The following is a 27755-nucleotide window of genomic DNA, read 5'->3' as shown; positions in this document are numbered from 1 at the left end:
GCACATTGACTCTGCACCGGTACCCCCCTGTATATATAGCCTCCCTACTGTTATTTTATTTTACTTCTGCTCTTTTTTTCTCAACACTTTTTTGTTGTTTTATTCTACTTTTTTATTTAAAATAAATGCACTGTTGGTTAAGGGCTGTAAGTAAGCATTTCACTGTAATGTCTGCACCTGTTGTATTCGGCGCATGTGGCCAATAAAATGTGATTTGATTTGATTTGGACCCTCTCCACTGCGGCCCCTGTCGATGTGGATGGGGGCGTGCTCTCTCTGCTGTCTCCTGTAGTCCAAGATCAGCAGCTTTCCTTTGTTGATGTTGAGGGAGAGGTTTCATTTTAGTCTATAATATAATAATATGCCATTTAGCAGACGCTTTTATCCAAAGCGACTTACAGTCATGTGTGCATACATTTTTACGTATGGGTGGTCCTGGGGATCGAACCCACTACCCTGGCGTTACAAGCGCCATGCTCTACCAATTGAACTACAGAGGACCACATATAAGGCACATATTAAAAATACAACAATTAAGCTCAATTTCTAACTTAACTCCCAGATTGACTTTATCTAGGATTAGGCTAAATTTAGAGAATTAAAAATCCATAAATCACGTGAAGATACTCCGGCTTTTGTAATTGTACTGCGGTATGCCCACACTGCCGCTTTATATTTTGCAGTTTTACAGATAGGTCTACCGCCCAGTGTGTTAACCATGGTCAAAACAGGCAACTGAACAGGGGTGTATTCATTACGGAAACCGTTTACCATTTAAGAACGGAAGCAAACAGAGCAAAACGAGAGTTTCTATTGAACAATTTCAGGTGAGTTCCTCCCCGTTTGGTTCCGATTGTTTCCGTTTAAGAAACGTTTTGCTACAGAATTGGCGGAATGAATACACCCCAGTGCTCACCGGGGCGGTTCATACAGAGCTGGGCGTGGGCTCCAACAAGCTTGTCTTCATCCTCTCCCTCTTCGAAGCACATTGTGCGCTGTGACTTAACCTCGCTTACAACATTGAACGAATGCCGTTAAAAATTGGCCTGAAAAGTATCAGTTCTGGAATAATAACATATATTTCTGTTGTCGAACACTGTTGAGAGACATTCGTTGAGGAAACGGACCCACCATTTGGATTTCTATTCTTGGAACACTCAGAAGCTACTGAGTTGAAACATTGTTTCCAGTAGACTACGTCGCGCTCCTGATTATTGGGTAGAGCTCTGCTTGTAAGTATTGCGTGCACATTTTTCATCTATTACACAAATGTAGGCTATTTGAACTGTCGCTCAAGGTTGTTGCGTGTGCTTTGTCCAGGGAACCCATACAGGGGACCAAAAGTAGTGTTTCGTAGCTCGTTCACTGCTACGGCGCACTTTTTATTAAATTTTTTTAGGACATTATTCACGCCTACATCAGGCTGAATTTCGTTGGCAAGCACAACATTGGGAGGTGTAGCCTAACGTTTTGGCAGGCAAACTGCTATTCGCGTGGTCATTGACTCAAAACATAGGTATATTGGTAGGCCTATAGAATCAGTTTGTGTATATTATTTTCTCATATATAGGTTTAAGTGAATTTAGTTCGTAGGCTAAATCCCCAGGTCGGCCCATAAACTTAACGGACAGGGGATCATCTGCTGCTGATATATAGGCTAAACTAAACCAAGGAAGGCATACTAGAAAATGAACCCCCTAAGATTTTCATTGTCATTGTCAAGAAATTCAAGTGTTAAACTGTTGCCATTTTGTATGTCCAGGCCATTCAATGAGCGCTCGAACAGCCGCCCTGCGATAGCGGCTGTAGCTTGTAGACCACACAGACAAGGGTGACGCCCCGTCTTGTAGGCTACACCGAATTGTAGCACTGCGGAAGTTGCATTTCATTACTAGGCGTTTGATTTAGAACGCAATTCTACGCCTATATGCTTGGTCAAGGACCAGGAATAGCTGATTTGTAGGCTAGAGACAGCCGACTAGTATCTGCTCACCAGACAAAAACGTCAGAAGTTTCTGTCGCATGTCTTACATTCGAAGCTGATGCTTGGAATAACATGCGATTTTTTGTTGTTGAGTAGCCTGAAGTTTAAAAAGGAAAAAAAGCATGGGAGAACCAGTATTGCCGGTAGACTATATATCCCTCATGAGGCTAAATATAAAGCTAATTCAACAACATTGCTATTCTAGCTACCTATGCCTGCCAAGGACTCTAATTTCTACTCAGTGGGCTATGACATCATACATGCGGTGTTGACCAAGAGACAGACCTATGACCCATGATGTAGCCTAAAAGCACGATATATTTTCAGTCTTTATATGCCTCCATTGCAGGTCAGTTTCACCCACTGTCAGGCATTGGGTGTTTTGATAACTTCATCTATTTGTTTTGTTATGATGATGACCATGATTATTAGTAATGCAGTAGCCTAGTAGTAAGTAATAATACAGAATAGGCCATTTACATTTTAGTCATTTAGCAGACGCTCTTATCCAGAGCGACATACAATTAGTGAGTGCATACATTTTCATACTGGCCCCCCGTGGGAAACGAACCCACAACCCTGGCATTGCAAGCGCCATGCTCTACCAACTGAGCTACAGGGGACTGTGCTTAGTAATACAGTAGACTATTATGAGTGTGTGACAAAACAACATGGGGGCTGCAGGTAGCTTAGTGGTTAAGAGCGTTGTGCCAGTAACCGAAAGGTCGCTGGTTCTAATCCCCGAGCCTACTAGGTGAAAGATCTGTTGATGTGCCCTTGAGCAAGGCACTTAACCCTAATTGCTCCTGTAAGTCGCTCTGGATAAGAGCGTCTGCTAAATGACAAAAAAACAAAACAAACACACAAAAAAAAAAACATCAGTGGTCTAATAAACCATGATTCATGATGAAGCATGATTCACGTCAACAATACCCCATGAGAACGATACCGTTTCATACAAAAAGTAATCATGCTGATGAAAGGTCTCTACTGATTTACACTCAAGGTAGATAAACCATTGATTTGGACACTCTTAGATTTAGAAAGGGTTCTATTCACATAAAGGGCATGATGGTGGTTTGTTACACTTGATAATGGGTAGCTGAAGCTACATGAGGGGCACGGCTCCTCTAATTCTTGGGCAGAGTGGCTTTGTGTTGGGGATTGTTTACTAATGGATTCAATGGTTGGTCTCCCAGTTGCTTTCTATTGTCATGGAGCTGAATAGAGATTGTCTTTGTCCACCGATGGTCCTGGCTGTATCGTGTGTGTGTGTGAGCTGTTTTGTCTGCAGGTCTCTTCTCAGCCTGTGTTCTTGGGGAGGACTATAGCGCAGAGGACTCTGGCTGGGATCTTCCTTGTCCAGGAAGGCCTTTGTTTACGCAGCTCTCAAAATGCTCTCTGGGATGGCTCTGATTTGTTGGGGGTTGTCTGATGAATCATCTCACCTGATCTCTCTCTCTCACACACACAAACACATACACAAAAACACACACTTTATTTACTGACCATGAAATGCTTAGTCAATGTCACAAACCTGACTGTTAACGATATATGCATCTCATATGTCTTGATCAGTTATTATTTTGGTTCTCATTTTATGTTGATGGCACTGCAACTTAAGTTGGCCCCTCCCGCTGCACAGCCTACATGCCAGTGGCCCACAGGTGTCAGAGGCTGTCAGGTTGGCAGTGTTCAGTGTGGAGGTCATCTGTCCTTTTCATCTCCCCACCTGGCTCCATCACCTGATCCCTGGTTAACAACCTGAAAGGATGACCCAATGGAAACATTTCACATTTTGCTAAGAGGCTGATGTCTGTTTTGAAGCTAGGGCCCTCACCTCTATTCTCTCCCTCTACACACAGTGTCACTATTGGGGAGAGCGGAGGGAGCACAGCACTTCCACTCATTACAACCCTTCCTGCTTTCTGAGAAGATGCTACATCTTGATTCCAAGTATCTTGATTAGTTGATTGACTGAACTGTTTTGTTCTGTGATCCTATTCACATGATGTGCAGGCTTCTATCTTCACATTGTGTTCTGTTGGATGAGCCATGGATGTAATGGGGTTAGGCCTAAAGGCCTGGGTATTTACCTCATCTTGTAAATGGATGGATTTTCTGATGCTGAATTGTGTCAAGGCTGGGCTACATTGTATTGTAGCATTGCCGCTGAGTCTCGTGTAGTGATGGTGCACTGAAGATGTCATTTACAGAGATTAAGTGTGTGTGTGTGGGGGGGGGCTTGGTCTAGTCTCCATGATGGTTTCTCAGTGTTCGATTGTGATCCGTCCCTAGAGAGGTTTCCCTTACCATCATCGCTCCATTAAAAATCTATCCCTGCAGTGGATTTGTGGCTCTGCCAATATGGATCCTTTAACCTATTAAGTGCTTTAGTTGAGAGAGGGGGCTGCATGTGGAGAGTGGCGACGCATGAGGTCCGCTCCTAAGTTCTTCATCCTCGACAGAGGATGGGTGGGGGCGAGAGCGGGACAATTATTTGTGTATTCAGGTGGAAAGGTAGCCTACCTCTCCTCAAACTCAAACGTGTGGCAAAGAGTAGCATACTACTATCAAATCAATGCTGAATACAATGAGTTGTGTTCTACCCGAAGGTACAGTATACACTGAGTGTACAAAACATTAGGAACACCTGCTCTTTCCATGACAGGTGAAAACTATGATGCCTTATTGATGTCACTTGTTAAATCCACTTAAATCAGTGTAGATGAAGGGGAGGAGACAGGTTAAAGAAGGGGTTTTAAGCCTTGAGGCAATTGAGAAATGGATTTTGTATGTGTGCCATTCAGTGGGTGAATTGGCAAGACAAAATATTTAAGTGCCTTTGAATGGGGTATGGTAGTCGGTGCCAGGTGCACCGGTTTGAGTGTGTAAAGAACTGCAATGCTGCTGGGTTTTTCACGCTCAACAGTTTCCCAGCCTGCGCCCTCAGTAAGATGTCATGTAAGATTATCCTCATGGTCCAGGCAGTGCTCTAGAGTTTCAAAAGGAACTGTTAATTTCCACAGCTCGAGGTGGCCGTGGGCTATATATAATCCTACACATGTACATGTACCGCTCCTTGAGCAAAAGGGCACAGCCATACAGAGATTTAGTGGAGTAGGTCATCAGACAGGGCTGTGGCCGAAAACAGAGTATTTAGACTATACTATCCGTGTCACCATTTCGAAAGTGCTTACACTAGGGGTTGACTCCTCCATTCTTGACCTCTGTTATATTAGAATTCTGGATCAATGAATTAATAAAAAAAGATAACCAGCACTGTGCCCATCCCAGACCCAGACTATGTGTGTATTGTAGTGGTGGGGTTGTGGAGACTGTGTATGACTGCAGTGTAGCAGTGTGTGTGTGTGTGTGTGTGTGTGTTTACACTTTAGGGGTTAATTAAGACTGGTGGAGAGAGACTCAACGTGCTCTGGCACTAATTACCTAACTGAGAGTCAGAAAGAGAGGAGAGGGTATGGCGGGCACTGCCACAGGGAGAACTCTGCCGCGTGTGTGTGCATCCCATGTGATCGTGTCCTCCCTCGGTAGTAGCTAGACAAACACCACAGGACTGATCCCTACAGACAACAAGTGGTCCTGGAGTCAGCAGGCAGGGCTGCATCAAACATTCATCTCTGGATTATTAATCAGCCTCTGACAGTCTAGATTGTCAGTGAATAGCACAGCTATGTCTCCCCTCACCCATAGAAGAGTGTGTAAAAGACAGCTCCTCTTACCAACAACAATACAATTCAAATCTGCCTAGACTGCATCTATTGGCTCTTCCCAATGTGGGCACGTCTCAAGTTGATGTCATATGATATGACATACATGTGCGAGTTTAACTGTTATTCTCATAATAATTCAACCATCCATGATACGGCGTAGAAACGATGTACTGTACTTGGTGGTGCTGTTTGAAGCGTTACCTCAATGTGTTGTCTCAAAACATTCCTTTCTGTTGAACCCTGACGCCTTTCACTTTCACTTCTTCACCACAGAAACTAGCTTCCCTCCCTGGAATCCTAGGGGTTTTCTTTCAGAGTGCTCCTACTCTCTTCTGCCCATGGCTTTGTCAGAGGAACCATCTCAAGAACCACATTGATGTGATGTATATCTATCTTCTGAGATGCACAGCATAATTAAAAAGATGTCCTAGAACGTGCCAATTGTAACTGTATTGATTGATGGGGAGACTGGGGAGTCTTTCTACAGGGTCATTGAGATCAGCAGTGTCAAGGGGGAGGTGGAACAGGTGAGGAGAGGGGGAGCACCAAGGGACTGGGATGGTTTGGACAGGGGAGGAGGAGTAATCGTCACTCATGTTCTACCGTCTCCCTGATTGGCCCACCTAGAACTGGGCAATATATCGTGAATACCGGTATACAGGTATGGATCCAAATCCCGTCTATAACGATTCTTTGATACAGTGCTAAATTAAAAGTTCTACAAATTGAACTACTTCACTGTCAGTTTTTGTTCTAGTTTGGTTGAGTATAAAACCATCAGAATGGAGAAAGCCCATTAAAACCACTTAGAACTAATTTGTTGCCATTCAAGGGTCATGCACTACTCGTAAAACATATTTTGAACTTTTATTATTCAGAAACATAAAATACCGCCATACTGTCAAAAATGTGAGAGATTGTGATATGATATTTGAGTGATATCGCCCAACCCTAGGCCCACCCCACCCAGTCCATTCTGTTGATTGGTTGTGCCTCTCTTTTCTTATGATGTCATCCCTGTAGTTGTGTCCACCTTTCTTTCAGGACACACAGCCCAGTAAGAATGATCTGACTGCCACTATAAATCTCCATGTTGAAAAGGCAACAACGGCCTGTGTGCAAGAAGTCATCTCCCCTGTTTATTCAGAGGGATAAATCAAAGCTGCAGCTTTTCTCTCTGGGCCAGACCTCTAGAACTTAGAATGTATCATTTAAAAAAGATGATGTTACAGCCTTCTGCTGCAGGAGATAACACTACGGTAGGCCAGGGCATGCCCAGGCTCAGTCAAGAGAGACCTCCACCTCAGCTGCTGTATTAACTAGTATATGCCCAGTATTTTTTTAACTGAATTAATTTACAGGGAAGAAGGAAGCTAAATGTTTACCCACACGATTGAGAGGTCGTGGTATTCTCTTCCTGTAGTGTTAGAGAATTATAGGCATCGGGTTGTTTTCACAAGCCTGTGAGTGTTGACATTGGTGTTGGTCTAGTCGATCTAGAGAGCTACCTGTTTCCATGAAACCTTGTGGCAGTCTGGTATACAGCCTGTTGGAACAGCCATGCAGGAGAAGCCCTGAGTGATTTGGAGCAGAGCAGAACAGATCAGAGGGCAGTTGCTCTGTCAGCAAGCAAGAAGCCTTCCTTCAATCATTAACATCAGTGACCCAACAGTCCACTCATCAACAAGGCACCCTGGTCTCTCTCTCACACACACACACACACACACACACACACACACAGGGGCTCTAGACTGGCAGAGGTGCATGACGGTGTATTAATACACTACCACAACCAGAGACAAATATAGGAGTTACTTGGAGTGTGTCTGTTGCCTTTGACTCCCTGCCACGGCATCAGCCTTGTAAATGGGGTGGGGGTTTTGATGGTGTGTATCCTGCTCTCATCAATCTGTCCAGGTTGGTGTCACTAGTTACTCCTCTCCTCTAGGAACACTGCAGCGCCTGTGTAGGCATATGTGTTTGTGTGTGTACTGTACACAGGGCCCCGTGTGTGTACAGTTTTTGAGCACATGAGGAGTAACAGGGCTTCATGGAGCTAAAACTTTAGAGGAGGACAGGAGGTTAGTGTAGGATAGGGGATACAGGTCAGGGTATATTTCTGAGAGCAGTGAAGAGGTAGGTGGGTCAGTACGGTGGCTGTTTGGTCAAGAAGGTTGTAGTGTACTAAAGGAGTAGTATGCTTACATCCGGTAGAAGATCCAGGGTCTGTTTGTTAGGAAGTCGTCTGTGTGGGCAATGTTCCCTCTAATTTTTCCCGGCACTGAGCAAATTTTAGGTCTGCTGAGCGCAAACTTGAACATTGTGAAAATGTATCAGTGGCCAAGTAGGCTGCTGTGGCTATTTGATCATAATGTAGGCATACCAGAGTTGCCTACCATAAAAAACTATGGAGAAAAATGCATCCCATAACATTTAAAAATGGAAATAGCTGTTCTGCCAGTAGCAGCAAATGTGTGGTCAATGTAAGCCTACATTCCATGAGACTTTAGAAAAAAACATGCAGGGCTTGACTTTAACCTGTTTATCCACTTGTCCTTCAGACAACGAGGGGACTGAAAATGTGGTGTTTGATGCAAGAAACCACTACAAAATAAAAAGCATTATTATTCCCATACCATTATTAGAGAGAAACAGACAAGTTATGCTACCCTCTGCCTATTGGCTACTTAGCTTATTCAAGACCGTCTCAAAATGCAACACTGCCCCTTTTTAAGACATACAAAAGCTCTTTACTTGACTAGTTTTTCAAAGATGGCTAGAAATGCACACATTTTGTGCTCTTGTAGGAAGCAACCACTTGTTGACAAGAAATTAGCTATAACTGCTCTAATAACTCACTAACTAGCAAACAACATGAACAAATGTGCACAGGTGGCTACATGCAGCTCTCGCTTTGATATCAGAACAAGCGCATCTACTCGCGACCGCTAATGCTTTAAATACAGTCCAGTTCAAAGTGAATGGCACAGATCCATATATGGCAATGGCTATTTGCATATAGGCCTACTGCAGCTCTGACTGGTTATGGCGTACCGGTCTGTGTAGAGCCTTAGTCGTGCCTGTCAATGCAATAGACCCCTACTCCAATGCGCTCTGCCTAAAAGAAAATCTCTTGCACAGTTAGTTTTGCATACTAATAAGTCTTCCATAGTTTTGTTTTTGTTTCGGTATGTTACATAGCAAGTGGCTAATATTGCGTTGATTCGAGCACAATTCCCACAGTAGAGTGAAACATTGATAGTGTTAACTAAAGTGGTAAATTCTAGAAAGTTGAGTGAAGTTCAGTCTCGTACTTCGCTGCGCCACGCATGCGCGCAGCTTAGAATGAACATTGTGTGTAGGTACAGTAGAAGATAAAGGGTGCGGCAGATCCATACACTGGGTTGCTGTGGGTTGGTTGGTTGGCTGGCCCATATATTTTATCTCAGTTAAGAGATATTGGACAAGGGAGGCTCTTCTATAAACCTGTCATGTCATGATAAATTACAAGGGCAAAGAATAGTCCTTCTTATTGAGGTCAGTTTAACCTTTTCACTGACTCTTCATCACTGTCCTGTCCTGCCATAGAGAAGTGGTCATGAGAAGGATATGTATGTCGTGGTCCTCTGTAGCTCAGCTGGTAGAGCACGGCGCTTGTAACGCCAAGGTAGTGGGTTCGATCCCCGGGACCACCCATACACAAAAAAAATGTATGCACGCATGACTGTAAGTCGCTTTGGATAAAAGCGTCTGCTAAATGGCATATTATTTTATTATTATTTACTAACTGACTGGTGGTAAGCTACTGAGTGTATACCACCAACATCGCCCTTATGACTCCTCACTGCTGCTGTTTGACTCATGTCCTCTGGAATTTCACTGCCCGGCGTGCGCATGTACGTGCGTGCAGCTTACTCGACAGTTGAGACCCTGCCCCAGCCCGTCAACCAGGAGAGGAGAGGGAGTACAGTGGCAGGACTTTAGCTAGGTGTCTCTTTTAGCCACGCTACGCTACCCAGTTCACTTGGGTATGGGGTTTTACCCTGTCAAATCAGAAGCCTACTGGTTGGCTAGGTTTACTGAGGCTGCACCTGTGATGCATGTGCTGAGATCTTATGGGAAAATTACAAGTTGATAGCTTTCTGTTAGCTGTTTTTGTTTTAGGGCACTGACATCCTATGAGTGAACCACTGTAGTCTGACACTGTTCTGTAGGTTTAGGAGACACACTGACTGTGTTGTGACACATGGAGCAATACCATCACTAGTATGTCCTCTGTGTTATCTAGGCTACATTCATATCTGATGATCTGTTGGAATAACTTAGTGTCCATGGTTATCTCTGAATCTCTCTCATACACTCTCCATTCTTCCATCTGTTGCAGTGAGAGACTGGATGTGTACATACCATTCAACTCAACACCTCACTGTGTCTGGGTCTCAGTATTCTTACATTGCTCCCTCCCTCTCCTCGCCTCCTCTCCTTCATGATCACTGATTGGTGAATGGATTGGATAAGGTAGATTTCCACCATATAGCTCTCACCTGTCATGTTCTGTCCCACTCAGATCAGTGGTCAAAACAGGCTGAAGGATGCATTCTAAAGGATTCCCACAGACTGCCTGTGTGTTGATTTGAGTCCCTCTCTTTCCAATCATGTCAGATCAGTGATGGGATGACATGAGGAAAGGATGTGTTCTGGAAGAGAACAAGGCCTGGTCCAACTGGATTCATATTCACTAGGAGACATACAGTTGAAGTCGGAAGTTTACATACACTTAGGTTGGAGTCATTAAAACTCGTTTTTGAACCACTCCACAAATGTCTTGTTAACAAACTATAGTTTTGGCAAGTCGGTTAGGACATCTACTTTGTGCATGACACAAGTAATTTTTCCAACAATTGTTTACAGACAGATTATTTAACTTTTATAATTCACTGTATCACAATTCCAGTGGGTCAGAAGTTTACATACACTAAGTTGACTGTGCCTTTTAAACCGTTTGGAAAATTCCAGAAAATGATGTCATGGCTTTAGAAGCTTCTGATAGGCTATTTGACGTCATTTAAGTCAATTGAAGGTGTACCTGTGGATGTATTTCAAAGACTACCTTTAAACTCAGTGCATCTTTGCTTGACATCATGGGAAAATCAAAAGAAATCAGCCAAGACCTCAGAATTTTTTTTGTAGACCTCCACAAGTCTGGTTCATCCTTGGGAGCTATTTCCAAACCACGTTTGGTACCATGTTCATCTGTACAAACAATAGTACGCAAGTATAAACACCATGGGACCACCCAGCCGTCATACCGCTCAGGAAGGAGAGGCGTTCTGTCTCCTAGAGATGAATGTACTTTGGTGCCAAAAGTGAAAATCAATCCCAGAACAACAGCAAAGGACCTTGTGAAGATGCTGGAGGAAACGGGTACAAAAGTATCTATATCCACAGTAAAACTAGTCCTATATCGACATAACCTGAAAGGCCACTCAGCAAGGAAGAAGCCACTGCTCCAAAACCGCCATAAAAAAGCCAGACAACGCTTCGTAACTGCACATGGGGACAAAGATCGTACTTTTTGGAGAAATGTCCTCTGGTCTGATGAAACAAAAATAGAACTGTTTGGCCATAATGACCATCGTTATGTTCTTGCAAGCCGAAGAACACCATCCCAACTGTGAAGCACAGGGGTGGCAGCATCATGCTGTGGGGGTGCTTTGCTGCAGGAGGGACTGGCGCACTTCACAAAATAGATGGCATCATGAGGAAGGAAAATTATGTGGATATATTGAAGCAACATCTCAAGACATCAGTCAGGAAGTTAAAGCTTGGTCACAAATGGGTCTTCCAAATGGACAATGACCCCAAGCATACTTCCAAAGTTGTAGAAAAATGGCTTAAGGACAACAAAGTCAAGGTATTGGAGTGGCCATCACAAAGCCCTGACCTCAATCCTATAGAATATTTGTGGGCAGAACTGAAAAAGTGTGTGCAAGCAAGGAGGCCTACAAACCTGACTCAGTTACACCAGCTCTGTCAGGAGGAATGGGCCAAAATTCACACAACTTATTGTGGGAAGCTTGTGGAAGGCTACCTGAAACGTTTGACCGAAGTTAAACAATTTAAAGGCAATGCTACCAAATACTAATTGAGTGTATGTAAACTTCTGACCCACTAGGAATTTGATGAAATAAATAAAAGCTGAAATAAATCATTCTCTCTATTTTAAGAATGTGAAATGTCAGAATAATAGTAAAGTGGTGTTCCTAACTGACCTAAGACGGGGACCTTTTACTAGGATGAAATGTCAGGAATTGTGAAAAACTGAGTTTAAATGTATTTGGCTAAGGTGTATGTAAACTTCCGACTTCAACTGTATATGGAAGCAGACAGGAACTTGTCCAATAACAAGTGCTCGTTTTTGTTGAAAAGCGTTTTCCATTGCAAAACATTTTGCTACGTTTTGCACTAATGAATACAGCCCAGGTTGTTTAATGAGAGCCCCTGATTTATGGGCAGGGCAGCCCTGTGTAATTGCTGTGCCGGACCCAACCACTGAGGGGGGGGCAACTAGAGGCACACCTGGGAGTCCTAAAACCCTCTGACTTCCCCTTCTCTGTCCTCTCCTCTGAACTCACTGACACCAGTGGCTATCACTGCTGCAGTGCCACAAAGTACACTCAACATGGTGTGCAGATATCTATCTATTTTCTATGGAACACAGCAGAGAAATTATGGATGCTAGTTAGATTTTTCGCATACGTTGTTGTCCATTCAATGCGTCGAGAATTTGTTTTTTATTAGGATCCCTATTCGCCACTGCGAAAGCAGCAGCTACTCTTCCTCTTCCATCACCAGACCCTCGGCTTTTGGGGCTTTAGGCCAGAGTTATTTTGTCTCAGCCCAGAGTCTTTTACCCTGCTCTACCCCCCTCCCTCCACTCTACAGTTAATACAAGCCTACTGCTAATGTGAGTTTACGCAAAGGATGGCAGCCTAAAATCCCAATCCTGCTATATTGCACGTAACTAGAACATTATTTCATGCAAAACATTATTTTGTGGTCTAGGCTGACACCCTTTGGATTGTTTTGGAACTGCAGAGTGCGCGCAGCATGACTAGCTCACATTAGTTAGCTGTAATGTGACCAACATTAACATTAGGCTTTTTTTTATTGCCAATCAAATATTGGACATGGTTAATGAAAACATTGCAACAAAATAATGGAAAATTACGATATAGTTATGCACTTGTAATGTGTACTTGCTAATAGATTTTTATAAATATTATTAAATGGGTTTACTGACCACAACCCATTGAATTAATATTAAGAAGTGTTGATTATTTGGCATCAGAAGAGCACAGTGCATGGGAGAAAGCAGTGAGATATGCAACATAGTGTTATGTTTCTGCAAAATGTTCACTGCTAGCCTGCGAGGCAAAGAGTGCGGGGTGCTTCGTTTCGGTCGCGCAGGGATCAAATCCCCCTTCCCCGGAGTCAGCCCAAGGACTTCAGAGCTGAGCCCTGGATGTTCTGTGACGTCCCTGCTGGGGTCCACACAAAATATGAAACATTATATAATACAGAACATGAATAGACAACAACAGCTCAAGGACAGAACTACATACATTTTAAATGTCTCACACAGCCTACATATTCATACATACAGACAATATCTAGGTCAAATACGTAATACAGTGCAAATTACAATACAGAATAATGGTGTATTAAGGTGTTATTTTCTCATTTTTTTCTCTGTTTTTATTGCTATCTTGAGTTAACTGGGATGGCAGAGTTCCATGTAGTCATGGCTCTATTTAATACTGTGCGTTTCTCAGTCTCTGTTCTGGACCTGGGGACTGTGAAGAGACCTCTGATTGCATGTCGATTAGTGTCCGAACTGTGTGCCAAGTGCTTGAACAGGCAGTTCGGTACCTTCAACATATCAACACCTCGCACAAAGACCAATTTGTGATGCACTCAATCTCTCCCTATGTCCCTCTTTGCTGCACATGACCACACAGCTGGGAAGTAGGCCAGGTGTGACAAACTAAGGCCTGTAGGACCAGTCTGGTCGACAGATGTCAAGAAGGCAAAGCAATGTCCTATCATGGACTGACCTCTTCTCATTTTAGTAACCATTGAGTCTATATGTTTTAACCATGACGGCTTGCTATCTAGGGTTACACCCAGCAGTTTAGTCTCTTCAACTTGCTCAATCACCACATTATTCAATAATCGATCAAAATGAGGTAGAGCGAGTGATTTGTAACAAAAACAATGCTTTAAATGTTTTGTTTATATTTAGCACCAGCCTATTGCAAGTTACCCATTCTAAAACTGACTGGAGCTCTATGTTAAGGGTGTCAGTTATTTTACTGTTGCAGCCGACGTGTATACTGTTGAGTTGTCAGCGTACATACACACACCTGCTTTATTCAAGGTCAGTGGAAGGTCATTAGTAAAAACAGAAAACAATAATGGCCCTAGCCGGCTGCCCTGCGGTACACTAGAACAATATTAAAATATTTGTAATCAAATTAAAAGTATTTGCAAGCAAAACCAGCCAAGATTACCGTTTGTACAACATAACTGCAGTCTCACGCATCACGCAACAGACGTCATCAGAGCACGCAACAGATCAGTGTACTGTCTACACTCGGTTGGTTGTTTTTATGAAATTGTTTTCAATCATGTCAACAACAACATATTTAACCATTGGAAGTTCTGATAGCTACAGAGTCCGCGACGCGGTTAGCTTTTTCAGCTGGGACCGCAAGTTTGTGTCCTGGATTCCTGCAAAAAATAAATAAATAGTTAGCAGTTAGCCATCATGCTTACAGAGCAAGTTAACGCTAGCAGTGCTGGAGTCAAATGGCACCAGGTGCGAGAGATCTACGCAAGAGGAGGAAAATAAGGTGGAACTGACATATTAACATAAACTCTTGGTCTGTTCCAAATGTATCATCATCAAGCAGCTTTGGGAAGAGATTCTCTGGCTGCTAGCTCAGCTGCGGGAAAAACAAGATGTGCTTTCTAAGTACTTTGTTGCAGCCCAGGCACACAGAATTTCAGTTCTGAATGCCTCCTACAGCCAAGGGGTCGATGAGTCGGGCGGTACTGACATGCTCCAATCCACTGGACAGATGGTAAGTTCAACTCCGCAGCCAGTGGGAGACTGGACACTGGCAAGGTGAAGGAGGTTGGGTGGGAGGCAGTCTGGTCGTCTCCATATATCCTAGAAGATCAGATCCAGCTATTAAACAGCTTTGCCCTGCTGGAGGCTGACATACCGGCCCCGGGAGTCCGCTCTGATCCTGGGAGTACACCAACAGCCAGCAACCGCCAGGGGCGCTGACCAAAGGAAACAAGGTCTTGGGCCCTCCACCATCTCCCAGAGGATTCCGATGCCATCTGCTGCTACTGGTACATGTGCGGTGAGTCGAAGCACACCTCGTCGTGGGCAGCTCGATGGTGAGTGATTTTTGGCCTGTGGGCCGACCAAGGTCCACTGTCACCCAGGCGCCCGTGTCCAAGATATCAACTTCCTCCTGCCCACAGTTCTAGCCAACTACTCTAATATTGGCACCATTGTCACTCACGTTGGATTTAACAACATTAGTTTTCGGCAATCGGAGGAACTGAAGAAGGCCTACAACATTCTCTTGAATGCCCTTGTTTGCACAGGGAAGAGACCACTAAAGCTGCACTAAAGTAACAAAATAGCTCCCACAATCTTCTTACTATCAATTTCTTTCAGCCAGTCATCAGTCATTTGTGTCAGTGCTGAGCATGTTGAGTGCCCTTCCCTATAAGCATGCTGAAAGTCTGTTAATTTGTTTTCTGTAAAATAACTTTGTATTTGATCAAACACCATTTTTTCCTAAAGTTTGCTAAGCTCTTGTAACAGGATGATTGGTCGGCTGTTCTAACCATTTAAAAGGTGCTCTGCTATTCTTGGGAAGTGGAATGATCTTTGCCTCCCTCTGTCTTCTAGGATTAAATTCAAGATGTGGCAAACAGGAGTCACAATGTATTCTGCTACCAACCTCCGCAATTTACCATCCAGGTTGTTGGTACCAGGTGGTTTTCACTTCTTCCACACCCACTTTGCGGAACTCAAAACTACAGTGTTTGTCTTTCATTATTTGGTCCGTTATGCATTAATATGAAGGCTCAGCATTTGTTGTTTGTATGTCATGCCTAAATTTGCTAATCTTGTCAACAACAAAGTTATTAAAGGGGTTGGCAATATCAAAGGGTTTTGTTATGAAAAAGCCATCTGCCTCATGACTGATGGAGACAAGTTTGCCTTTTTGCCTGGAATTTCACTTAAAGTACTCCAGAGCTTTTTATTATCATTCTTTATATCAATTATCTTTGTTCCATAGTATAGTTTCTTCTTCTTTTTTAGTTCCGTGATTTCTCAATTTACTGTATGTTTGCCAGTCTGCTATGTTGTCAGACTTATTTGCTATTCCCTTTGCCTCATCCCTCTCAGCCATACAGTTTCAATTCATCTATCCATGGGTGAATTTGGCAGTTCTAACAGTCAGTTTCTTGATGGGCGCATGCCTGTCAGTAACCAGAAGAAGCATCATACTCAGCTGTCATTGAGGGGCTATTCAAATGCTCTGCTCACGTGCTGCATGGGCTACATAAAGGCTTTCAAATAAACAGCGCCTCTACGCTGTATAAAAAACATGAGGCTTCCGATTGTGAGGTAGGCATCAATGAGGAGCACTCAGTGTCAAACCCCTCTCCCCTCTCTCTCGTGTTGTGTGGGAGCGGATTGGAACATTGAGTACCTTCAGCACATTTGTGACATTCCTCTAAGGGGGTCTTAACCTCAGCCGCCCTACACACAAACATCTCACCTCTGGGCAGAGGTGGTGGTAAACAGAGTAGTGAGGTAGGGGTTAAGGGAAGCTAATGTCAGACAGAACACGTGCCAATGAATATACATCAAATGTATTAACCTTTCTCTTCCCTCTCGCCCTCTCTCTGCTGCTCTCTCCTCTCTCACAGCAGTGTGTGTGGGGAGCAGTGAGGATGACTGAATACAAGTTGGTGGTGGTGGGGGCTGGAGGTGTGGGGAAGAGTGCACTCACCATCCAGCTCATCCAGAACCACTTTGTGGATGAATACGACCCCACCATAGAGGTATGTACTGTGTGAGTGTGTGCGTGTGTGCACGCGTGTCCAGAACTTCTGTCCACATCTGCAGCTGATCACTGTGGTTGATGTCATGTGGATGTGGCCCCTCCCCTGATCTGTAGTGAACAGAGTAGAGTAGGCTAGTGTGACTACTGGCTCACTGGAGAGACCACTGTTAACTACCGAATGTCATTACCAAACAGGCTACTCACTATCAGTTCAATTGTCCAAAATAATTTTTTTAAAGTTTCAATTTCTTACTCCACCGCTACTCCTTTTTTAGTTCCTCTCAGTTCACTATAAGAGAGATTTTTAGAGACGGCGAGAGAACAGGAGAGAGCGAGTCTGTCTGTGCTTTCTCTTCTCTCGCTCTCTTTCTCACCACGCCTGCCTCTGGCCAGACAATGTCCTTTTTGTGTGTGTGCATTCCTGGCCCCTATGCACTAGCACACAAAGGCCCTGCACCACATGTTTGTGTCTGTGTGTTGGGACGCTAAACATTGGCCCTGCTACTCTGCCCCTTTGATACCACTATCTCTTCTCTGGCCAGTCACACAGCATGGGGATTTAGCATAGATATCAACCAGCACACTCCACGTGTGTGTGTGTGTGTGTGTGCTTGCCTGCGTGTGAGAGAGACTATCAATCAGGTCCCAGACCCAGACTCATGCTTTAAGCCTAGTCAAGAGATGTGTGTAAATGGTTAGTATATTGAACACTCATCAATGGATTTCAGCTTATACTCCATTAGAGCATTCATTACAGATTGTAGGGTGTTCACCCATAAAATGATTAATTCATTCAAGGTTTATACAAATGTGTCCATTCAATAGAGCATTCCGTCAGAAAAGAGATATTCCAAACCCCATGTCTCTACCATATATGGTTCAATGTTACAGAAGATTTACTCTGAGAATTTAGCATGTTTAGAGTGAATGGAATGTCATCACAGGCGTGATCAAAAAGTGGTCACTGCGCAATAGAACTCTTAACGGCGCTAACTTCAATTGACAAGCTAACTAGTGGCTGCAGGTTTGTGCGTGAAAACATGGTCTTTTTCTAAATGAAATCCGCTGAATAAAAAACTAAATGGGGACTAAATATATATTTATTTACAAAGCTAAGAGACTGAATTTCAGTATCCAACCTTCGCGAAGACAATCTGTTCCTGTTTTCATTGTGTATTTCTGAGTCTTTCCCTTTAAATCGCCATAGAAACTGCCCCTCTCAACGTAGTTTGATTTCTATTATAGGCAATGAAAGCCAAGAATCTGGAGCTGAAAATGACGAAGGTATCAAGTTGATTTTGATTGGTCCAACCAGAGGAAACGCCTCCAAATGATACCACCTCACAACGCCAAATATGGAAGAGATACAACTAAGAGCGGCACAGTCTAAACTAGCAATGGTCACAGCAAATTAACGTTATTATTTAATCAACACTGTCAAGTACAAGTATATTACGTTTATAATATTGTAGAGAACAATCTAATGATTAATTCTGTGTAATTTATAATGACATGGGGCAAAGAAAAATGCATTTTTACATAAATTTCATAGCACCCTCTTGAATTGCCCTGTTTTTCTCTACATTGTACAGCAGTGAGTGAACGCCTACATATTGTTTGTATGTTAATTTAGTGCACCAGGGGTTGAGTTTGTTAAAGGTAACTGTGGCTGTGGGCCAATTTAACTTACACACATCCTTACACACCAAACCAATTCTTGTAAATCCTTAAGCAGGAGTGGGCAAATGCACACTTGGGTAGAGAATCCGTAGGCAGTCTGTCTGTAGCAGTGTAACTGGAGGATGTCCCCCCCCCCGCTTCAGGACTCATACAGGAAGCAGGTGGTGATTGACGGGGAGACATGTCTGCTGGACATCCTGGACACTGCAGGTCAGGAGGAGTACAGCGCCATGAGGGACCAGTACATGAGGACAGGGGAGGGCTTCCTCTGTGTCTTCGCAATCAACAACACCAAGTCCTTCGAGGACATCCACCAGTACAGGTGTGTGTGTGTCTGTGACTGGCCAGGGGGCTGTATGTGATGGTGGGGGGGATCATGGCTGTCTTGTGTGCAAGCTCTCTGCAGTAGCTAGCTAGGTGATGTCATGTCTTAGCATTTAACACAGCTAAAGCTTAGCCTTCCGACTGGAGTGATTACAGCACGTTGCCAATGAAATCGATCCTGACTCAATTAGACCAGAGGAGAGTAGCGCAGAGGAGGAACACTCCCAAGGACATGGAGGGAGTGAGGCAAGAATTCCAGATGGAGATGATGATAATCTATTCTGCCTCCTCTCTTTCCATCTCCCCACTCCTGGTCTCTCTCATTCTCTCTACCTTTCGCTCTACCTCTTGTTTGTTTTTATTGGTGATGAGGAAAGTTACGTTATATTTGGGGAACATATGATTAGCATGTTTTAGATTAGAACCACACGATAAGCAACACATTTGTCTACCCCCTGTGTTACTCCTGACCACCTGGGGTGCCAGGCTCCAAAGCACTCTGTTAATGACACCACATCACTGTCTAAAGATGGACAGACACTCAATCCTATAATAATACTCAACATCCCAGATCCCAGGCCAGAATAGAGGACTACTGAGTTACCCTGGTCAGGTTTTTTTTAAAGATGTATTGTTCATCTGATAGACAGAGGGAGGGCAGCTTGTTGTCCCTCTGTGTTAACTCCAGCTCTAATATTCGAGGTGTGCCAGGCTGCCAGCAGTGGGATTGGCATGGCTTGCCTGTTGCCCTCCATCTGGCCTGCACTATACAGGGGACCAACCTGGGCAAAGCGCTATGCAGAGTCACTAATCTACAAATCAAACAGACCATAGATCAGTTGCTGGGCTTGCATTGGCTATTGTGTGTACTGATAGGTGATGAAGGTGAATTGAGGGGGTGATGTATAGATCTGACCCAGTCTCCTCACGCAGGCATCTGACTGGATGCTTGCTTAAGTGATTAGCTCATTCTGTTGGCTGCCTTCCCATCCATCTCCTCAGATGCACAGCCATAGACATTGGGCATGTGCGTGCCAGGCACGACTGCAGAAAAAGACAACCTGGAACGCCACCGCTAGAAATCATCCACCCGGTTAGCTGTCCTGCTTGTGACTGTGCTGAGCTCCAGACAGAGAGAGAGTTGAAAGGTGGCACGAGCTGAGGATATGTATTGAGCTGAGCTGATGGATAGATCTGACCCACTCCCCTCACACACTCACACTCCCCTGGCCTGCTGGCTAGATGGCTGCTGGAGAGATGAGGTCATGCTGTTTGCTGCCCTCCTGCCTGCCGTCCACCTCCATCCCTCCTCCAGCAGTGCAGCACAGCCTGCTCCTCTGGGTCCTACAGCCCGCTCCTCTGGGTCCTACAGCCCCTTGAGTGTCTGACTGTGGTGTTGTTTATGGAGAAAAGGAGAGGGAGGTAGGATCCTAAGACAGAAGGGTGAAATGACCCATGAACACTCGGCTCCTTCATTGGGAGTTGATCGTGCCAACACTTTACATAATGCATTAGTTGTGGAATTATGTTGTAACAGGTGGATATATGCAGAGCAAGCTTATTATAGTTATATGTTTTTATATTCGTTTTTATTTATATTCATTTTCCAATTTTTATTTGAAATTAATTTGAGTTTCCATTAGTTTATAGACCTGATTTGCTAGTTTTTATTTAGTTGTAGTTGTATAGCAATATTTCTATTTCGTTGTTTTGTTTTAGTGTTGGGGACAGAAAGCATGTGAGGGAGGCTAGGAACCGTTTGTACTGTATAGTTTTTTGGGATGTCCCTTCTTGCAACTGAGGGGCAGTAATACAGTGCCTTTGGAAATTATTCAGACCCTACAGCCTTATTCTAAAATTTATTAAATTGTTTTTTCCCCCTCATCAATCTACACACAATACCCCATAATGACAAAGCGAAAACAGGTTTTTAGAAGTTTTTGCTAATTTATTACAAATAAAAAATGGAAATATCACATTTACATAAGTATTCAGACCCTTTACTCAGTAATTTGTTGAAGCACCTTTGGCAGCGATTACAGTCTTGAGTATTCTTGCTACAAGCTTGGCACACCTGTATTTGGGGAGTTTCTCTCATTCTTCTCTGCAGATCCTCTCAAGCTCTGTCAGGTTGGATGGGGAGCGTCGCTGCACAGCTATTTTCAGGTCTCTCCAAAGATGTTGGATCAGGTTCAAGTCCGGGCTCTGGCTGGGCCACTCAAGGACATTCAAAGACTTGTCCCGAAGCCACTCCTGCGTTGTCTTGGCTGTGTGCTTAGGGTCGTTGTCCTGTCTGAGATCCTGAGTGCTCTGGAGCAGGTTTTCATTAAGGATCTGTCTGTATTTTGCTCCGTTCATCTTTGCCTCGATCCTGACTAGTCTCCCTGCCACTGAAAAACATCCCCACAGCATGATGCTGCCACCACCACGCTTCACCGTAGGGATGGTGCCATGTTTCATCCAGACGTGATGCTTGGCATTCAGGCCAAAGAGTTCAATCTTGGTTTCACCAGACCAGAGAATCTTGTTTCTCATGGTCTGAGAGTCCTTTAGGTGCCTTTTGGCAAACTCCAAGCGGGCTGTCATGTGCCTTTTACTGAGGAGTGGCTTCCATCTGGCCACTCTCCCATAAAGGCCTGATTGGTGGAGTGCTGCAGAGATGGTTGTCCTTCTGGAAGGTTCTCCCATATCCACAGAAGAATTCTAGAGCTCTGTCAGTGACCATTGGGTTCTTGGTCACCTCCCTGACCAAAGCCCTTCTCCCCTGATTTCTCAGTTTGGCCGGGCGGCCAGCTCTAGGAAGAGTCTTGGTGGTTCCAAACTTCTTCCATTTAAGAATGATGGAGGCAACTGTGTTCTTGGGGACCTTCAATGCTGCAGAAATGTTTTGGTACCCTTCCCCAGATCTGTGCATCGACACAATCCTGTCTCGGAGCTCTACGGACATTTCCTTTGACCTCATGGCTTGGTTTTTGCTCTGACATGCACTGTCAACTGTGGGACCTTATATAGACAGGTGTGTGCCTTTCCAAATCATGTCCAATCAATTGAATTTACCATAGGTGGACCCCAATCAAGTTGTAGAAACATCTCAAGGATGTTCAATGGAAACAGAATGCACCTGAGCTCAATTTCGAGTCTCATAGCAAAGGGTCTGAATACTTATGTGAATAAGGTATTTATTTTTATTTAGCAAACATTTCTACAAACCTGTTTTCTTTTTGTCATTATGGGGTATTGTGTGTAGATTGCCTAGGGTATGTATTTATTTAATCCATTTTAGAATAAGGCGGTAAAGTAACAAAATGTGGAAAAAGTCAAGGGGTCTGAATACTTTCGGTAATGGGTCAGGCTATAGGTTAGGTTTAATTCATAAAGTCAATCTCAATGTGACTTGGATTTAAAAGGAATAGCGCTGAGACTGGTGAAAAAAAACTCTCTCTCATCCAGGCTTACACCAATCCAATGCTTTTTAACTTTAGTAGTACATGTAAGAAGAATCGAGCTAGATACCTAGCCAATTTTCCCATTTTAGCTAGGTGATAGTGATGCACAAGCTAGGCCTATTTGAAACATCACCATCTCCTGGCTGTATTAACTTGCCAGATTCAGTATCTTGAAAGCCCCCCCATTAGATTTTATTTCATTTTAATTTGTTTTGGAGTCAAAGATAATAGTTTCAGTTCAGTGTTTTGTTAATTATTTTATTTAAGTTTACTAAATAGTTTTTTCATGATTCGTTTCAGTTTACTATAATAACCTTGGTGTAGTGGAGGGTAAACAAAGTTTACACACCTTTTTTGTTTTTGCTTGACAGTTTTACCCACCTTTTGTGGAAAAATGCATTGAAAGTATAGGGAGGGTTACTTTTTTCACCGTGATCAGAGTTTACCCACCTATTTTCACCACTGTATCACTGGGTATGTGTACAGGCAATTACATTGTGTTTTCCATAGCTGCAAGTGCTTACGACTCTACTAAAGTTTTTCTACTGGTAGTTCCTGTGGTTTAAGGCCCATGTAATGTCGAGTACGGTCCTCATTTCAGTAGAAACGGGTTAAACCAGGTAGGGAACTGACCAGTGTTTTTCTGTCTTCCTATAGGGAACAGATCAAGCGCGTGAAGGACTCTGACGACGTGCCCATGGTGCTGGTGGGTAATAAATGTGACCTTCCATCGCGTACTGTGGACACACGGCAAGCACAGGAACTGGCCCGCAGCTACGGAATTCCCTACATCGAGACCTCGGCCAAGACACGACAGGTACGCTTACACACACACACACACACACACACACACAGAGCAGTGAGGGTCCCTCAATGCAATGTATATGTGTGTGTGTGCGGTGCTGGGAACATTTTCTACAAATACACAAAGTTATGTTGTTGATGGCCATCAAATTTACGACCTTGTAAATATGTAATGCCCACCTTTTTGCAGATTGTTCTGACTGTGTGTGTGTTTTGCAGGGGGTAGAGGACGCCTTCTACACACTAGTGAGAGAGATCAGGCAGCACAAGCTGAGGAAGCTCAACCCTCCGGACGAGAGTGGACAGGACTGCATGAGCTGCCGCTGTGTGGTGTCGTGATGGAGGTCGTTCAGAAACTCTACCAACTTCATCGCAAGCATAATCAACAACATCGTTCACAGCAAAGAGACACTGAATCCTTACACAATATCTTAATCATTTCTCTTTTTCTCCCACAGCTCACCAGTTCGGGGTGAGGAGTGGACCTATGGCGCGTAGTGGCAGCATGGACTTAAAGACTGACGGTGGAGGATGAAACAACAACAAACTTTGAAACTAAAGAGGACAGTCAAAGAAAAGCAGAGCAAGCGGATGCACCACCAGGCTGACTGTGTACCATAGAGGAGAGGGGGATCTTGCCCCTGCCAGGCCGTGCTAGACTAGACTAGGCTGTCTGTCTGTCCCCTCTTTGAGTCCATGTCTGCCAGAGCAACACCACTAATAACTGTTTCTCACCAGTGATCATGCTCGGCAGCTCCAATGAGTTCCTGCTAAGTTATTGTTTTACAGTCTCAACACTGGTCTTAAAGGGGGATGTCACCAATCCCTGGTGAGTCCCCCTCACCACCACCTTCTCATACCTCAAAACCCTGATTTTACATTTGACCCCCCGAAAAGACTGGACAGTAGTAGCCTATATCCCCATCCCTAATTTAACCTCCCCCCAGCCTCCTTGTTCCTCTCTAGAGGGGCTCTGCAGTAACCTCATTATTACGGACACAAGTATGGGGACGGAGCATGACAAAAGACACGCCACATAGGAATGGTCCTTTTTCTATTTAATTTTTTTGGTTAGTCTAGCTGTCAAACCGAACTTTCTTTTCTTCTTAAAACACGTTTTTTTTTTATGTGGCTTTTTTGTGATTTGAAGGTGATCATGCTTGGCGTTGTAAGGTAAGCCAGGATGTTTCTTTTGTGTGATGGGCTGTAGCCATTTTAAGACCTGTCACCGTGAGGAAGTCCTTATTTGGGTCCTTATGTGGGCAGGGCTGTGGATCAGACAGATGGATGGACTCATTTTCCCAGAGTGCCATTGCCTTCCCCCTCACAGACATGTTCGTGCACATGTGTGAGTGTGCTAAAGGGTTCTCTTCGTGGAGTAATATAGGACTAGATATTGTAGGTTCTGGTGCAATAGGAATGTTTACTGTCTAGGTTTAAGAATTGGGAATAAACCATCTCTCTCTCATGCCTATTTATTATTTGCTTGTATTTTTTGGGTGGAGAAGGGAGTGGTACATAAGTGAAGTTTTACTTGCTGTTGCCTTCAAGGTTTGGCTGAATGGTTGGAAGGATGGGAGACTAACATCATTCCTTGGTCCATGCAGTGCCATTATTTACCATGGGGTGGTTATGCAGTGAATGATTCTTCTTGCACAGCCTTTCAGGGAAGTGGAACAAAATACCCTTTGAGATTAAGTGCTATTTTAAGACACCGGTGGCATTCATTTCTTTCCTATTCCTTTGCTTAGACAACTGTATGGTGTTTAGTATAGTTTGACATTTCTAGATAGCAAGTATCGGTCCTCACTGTGTTTTAAGGCTCAGGAAACGGGAATGTCCAGAAATGTCTCACCTTTTGATCCTGGAACATAAGATGGAACGCCAGAATTTCAATTTCACAGATTTTAATGCACAAGACCTGCCTTAAATTACTGGTAATATGTGGGATAAAACTGTTTTGACCACATAAAATAACCTTCTCTCTCATTCTACTCGCTACTGCCTCCTCAGTTGGACCTTTGGTTCCCTGAGAAGATCATTTGATTCAGGCTAGTGTGGTATCGTGTCGAATGCTGGTGGGTATTGCTGTCGATCAAAGAATCCCTTAGGCTGTATCGTTTTCAAAGGCCTTTATTAAAACCACGAGGTTACAGCGTAAGTACAGATCCCGCGAAGATCTGGAGAAGCAGTCCCAACTGAATCTTAATGCTTTCTACCTCTTCACCGTAATTTCCCCCTTTATATAGCCTTCCAAGAGTTGAATGGCTCCCTCTACTGTTCAATCCCCGTATCTTACAACCCCCTTCCTGTTTGTCATATGTGGAGTCACACTAAAACCTTCCCTCTTGATACCACAACTCAACATTCTTTCAGTTCCATTTAAAACATTTAACACCATCGTATTGTCAATACACTACACTAGTAATGTACGAGCCAACTTTATTTGCAAGAAAAGTCAGCGGAAAACATTCTTCATTTTAGGGGTTCTCTTTTGATATTTCTCAATATTACACATTTTTAGTCATTTAGCAGATGCTCTTATCCAGATATGTCCAGATATTGAATGGTGTAGGTAGGCCTACTAGCTTTTGTGCTCTCTACAACACTAACCACAGCATAGGGTTGCCGATACAAATCAACACTGCTTGGTCCTGTTTAACTTGCCTTATTATTTGTTAGCTAGTACTTCATGCCTTTTAGAGTAGTAAGTTTGCCTGAAGCAGGTGCTTCTGTGGTGGTCTGTGTCTGCTTTCCTCTGTGGATAACTTGTTGTGAATGATTGGTGGCGATTGGAGATGTGTTCCTTCTGGCATTTGTTGATCTTTCCCTCTACAAACAGACATGAGGAAAAACTAACTCTGAAACACACCAACCAGATGAGATTCTGTACAGCTTGCCCTGTCTGAGTAGCTGATGATTTTTGTGTTTTTAGTCCAAACTGTTTAAAAAAAAAAAAAAAAAAAAAGTGTAAAAAGGCTGCTTTCTTTTTATTTCTCCCTCCTGTTTTTGAAGGTACTTACACCCACCGTTCAGCCACAGTGACCCAGTAGTACATTGTGATGCCTCATTAGACTTCAGTCAAAGCAAAGCCAACACCTTGACCTCTTGCCTAGAAGATAGACCTTAACATTGGAAAATAATATTAATAATAATTTCACCAATACTTTTTGCTGCTATCATACATGTGAGTGGCGTTCCTTAGTATATGTACAGTACGTGCTCTTGTATGTGGTTTTCCAGGAACTGCCCTCTCCAACAAACACTCTTCTGAATTACCCCCGTCTTGCCTGAACACAATTACACCAGTTGGCATGTAAGAGATTTCTTGACCTGCTCCCCCATCATGAGAGGGCCCTGCAGTCAGACACTACTCCCCAAGATCCTCTCACCTTTACTGGGTTGCTACCCTTCATATGTTGGATCCAGGGGATGGAGGGGGTCTGTTGATGAAGACACTGACACTGCACACAGGCTTGACCGTTACCTCCGACAACAGCCACTACACCTCTTCTGGCTCTGTCTGGGTGGAACACCTCTACTGCGGTGTGTGGACCACAAATTATATTCTGGAGCTCTGAGGGATTCAGAGACTGGGATGATGTTGGTCTTCTGTGGTTTTATTCTCAATTTGTTGTTTTTGGGGTCTTAAAACTGAAAAGAATATTATGTGTTCTATTAGTATAGGGCACTCCATAACCATAAAGTAAAGAATCTGTACCTTGAAAAATAAATAACCGAACGTGGATCTTTGTCCCCATAGTGATCTACTGTGTAACGTTAAACAAATCCGACCTATGTAACTTGTTTATCAAGTGGACCTCTGGTGATAGAAGATGTGAACTGTACAGTTGTCTGAACTATAGTTGGCCGTTATATTCTGAATCTCACACAATGTCCCTCGTCTGTCTATACTCGATGTGCTCTGATTGACCGGCAGTTATGGGCACACATCTAAAGGTAAACTCTTAGAAACTGGACATCAGTTGTCATCAAGAGGAATACAAGACCAGCAGGCCTCCAGTAATCATGTCTGAAGGGAGGGGAGACTTTTGTGGACAAAAACATGGACATTGGGAGGTTTTGCCCAAGGACTGAAACCAAAAAGGGCTTGCTTTTCCCTTGTAAAACTGTAGTGTGAACGAGCGAGAGAGGATGTGGGTTTGGAAGTTTCATTGTGAAAATATCAACTGTTTTAACTATTTAAGATGTATTTACTCTAACAAAATGGCAAATGTGCAGCAGGGCAGGAATAAAGATGTCAAGATGAACTCATTCACCTGACTCTGACCGCAGTTATTTTAGCTACCATCTCTCTCCTTCTCTTCTTTCCCTCAGTCCAGCCCTCTCCAGGCTAAAATATGAATGAATAGTATCAACACTACATATTTGTTTTTAGTACAAAAACAAAGAATTCGTTTGTGCAAATTTTACAAGATTCATTAGAGCAGGTAATAGAACATTTAATCCTTAATGTCATAACAATTTATCCAGATGAGTGAGAGAATGTTTAGTGATCAGAGCAGAAGTATGTAAATCACATTAACAAACTGAATTGATATTTAAAATGCACAAACATATTACTACACCATCACAAAAGATCTGTCAACTGGAAAAGTTT

At 43.5% G+C, this 27755-nt stretch overlaps 1 protein-coding gene across 2 annotated transcripts; it reads left to right on the top strand.

The window, feature by feature from the left end:
• Positions 1 to 944: 944 nt before the first annotated feature.
• Positions 945 to 27409, top strand: LOC121532188 (GTPase HRas). Of its 2 annotated transcripts, none has more exons than XM_041837965.2 (6): positions 945 to 1232; positions 16747 to 16878; positions 18704 to 18882; positions 22988 to 23147; positions 23354 to 23478; positions 23593 to 27409. In XM_041837965.2, exons 2-5 carry the CDS (start codon positions 16768 to 16770, stop codon positions 23471 to 23473), a joined length of 570 nt encoding a protein of 189 aa, XP_041693899.2. In that variant the 5' UTR covers positions 945 to 1232; positions 16747 to 16767; the 3' UTR covers positions 23474 to 23478; positions 23593 to 27409. The 2 variants fall into 2 exon arrangements, with proteins under 2 accessions (XP_041693899.2, XP_041693898.2); XM_041837964.2 differs by having other exon boundaries at positions 946 to 1232; positions 16744 to 16878.
• Positions 27410 to 27755: the final 346 nt, after the last annotated feature.

This window comes from Coregonus clupeaformis, chromosome 19 (assembly GCF_020615455.1).
Source record: "Coregonus clupeaformis isolate EN_2021a chromosome 19, ASM2061545v1, whole genome shotgun sequence".
NCBI classification, from domain to species: domain Eukaryota; kingdom Metazoa; phylum Chordata; class Actinopteri; order Salmoniformes; family Salmonidae; genus Coregonus; species Coregonus clupeaformis.
This window is presented reverse-complemented; position numbering and strand designations above follow the sequence as displayed.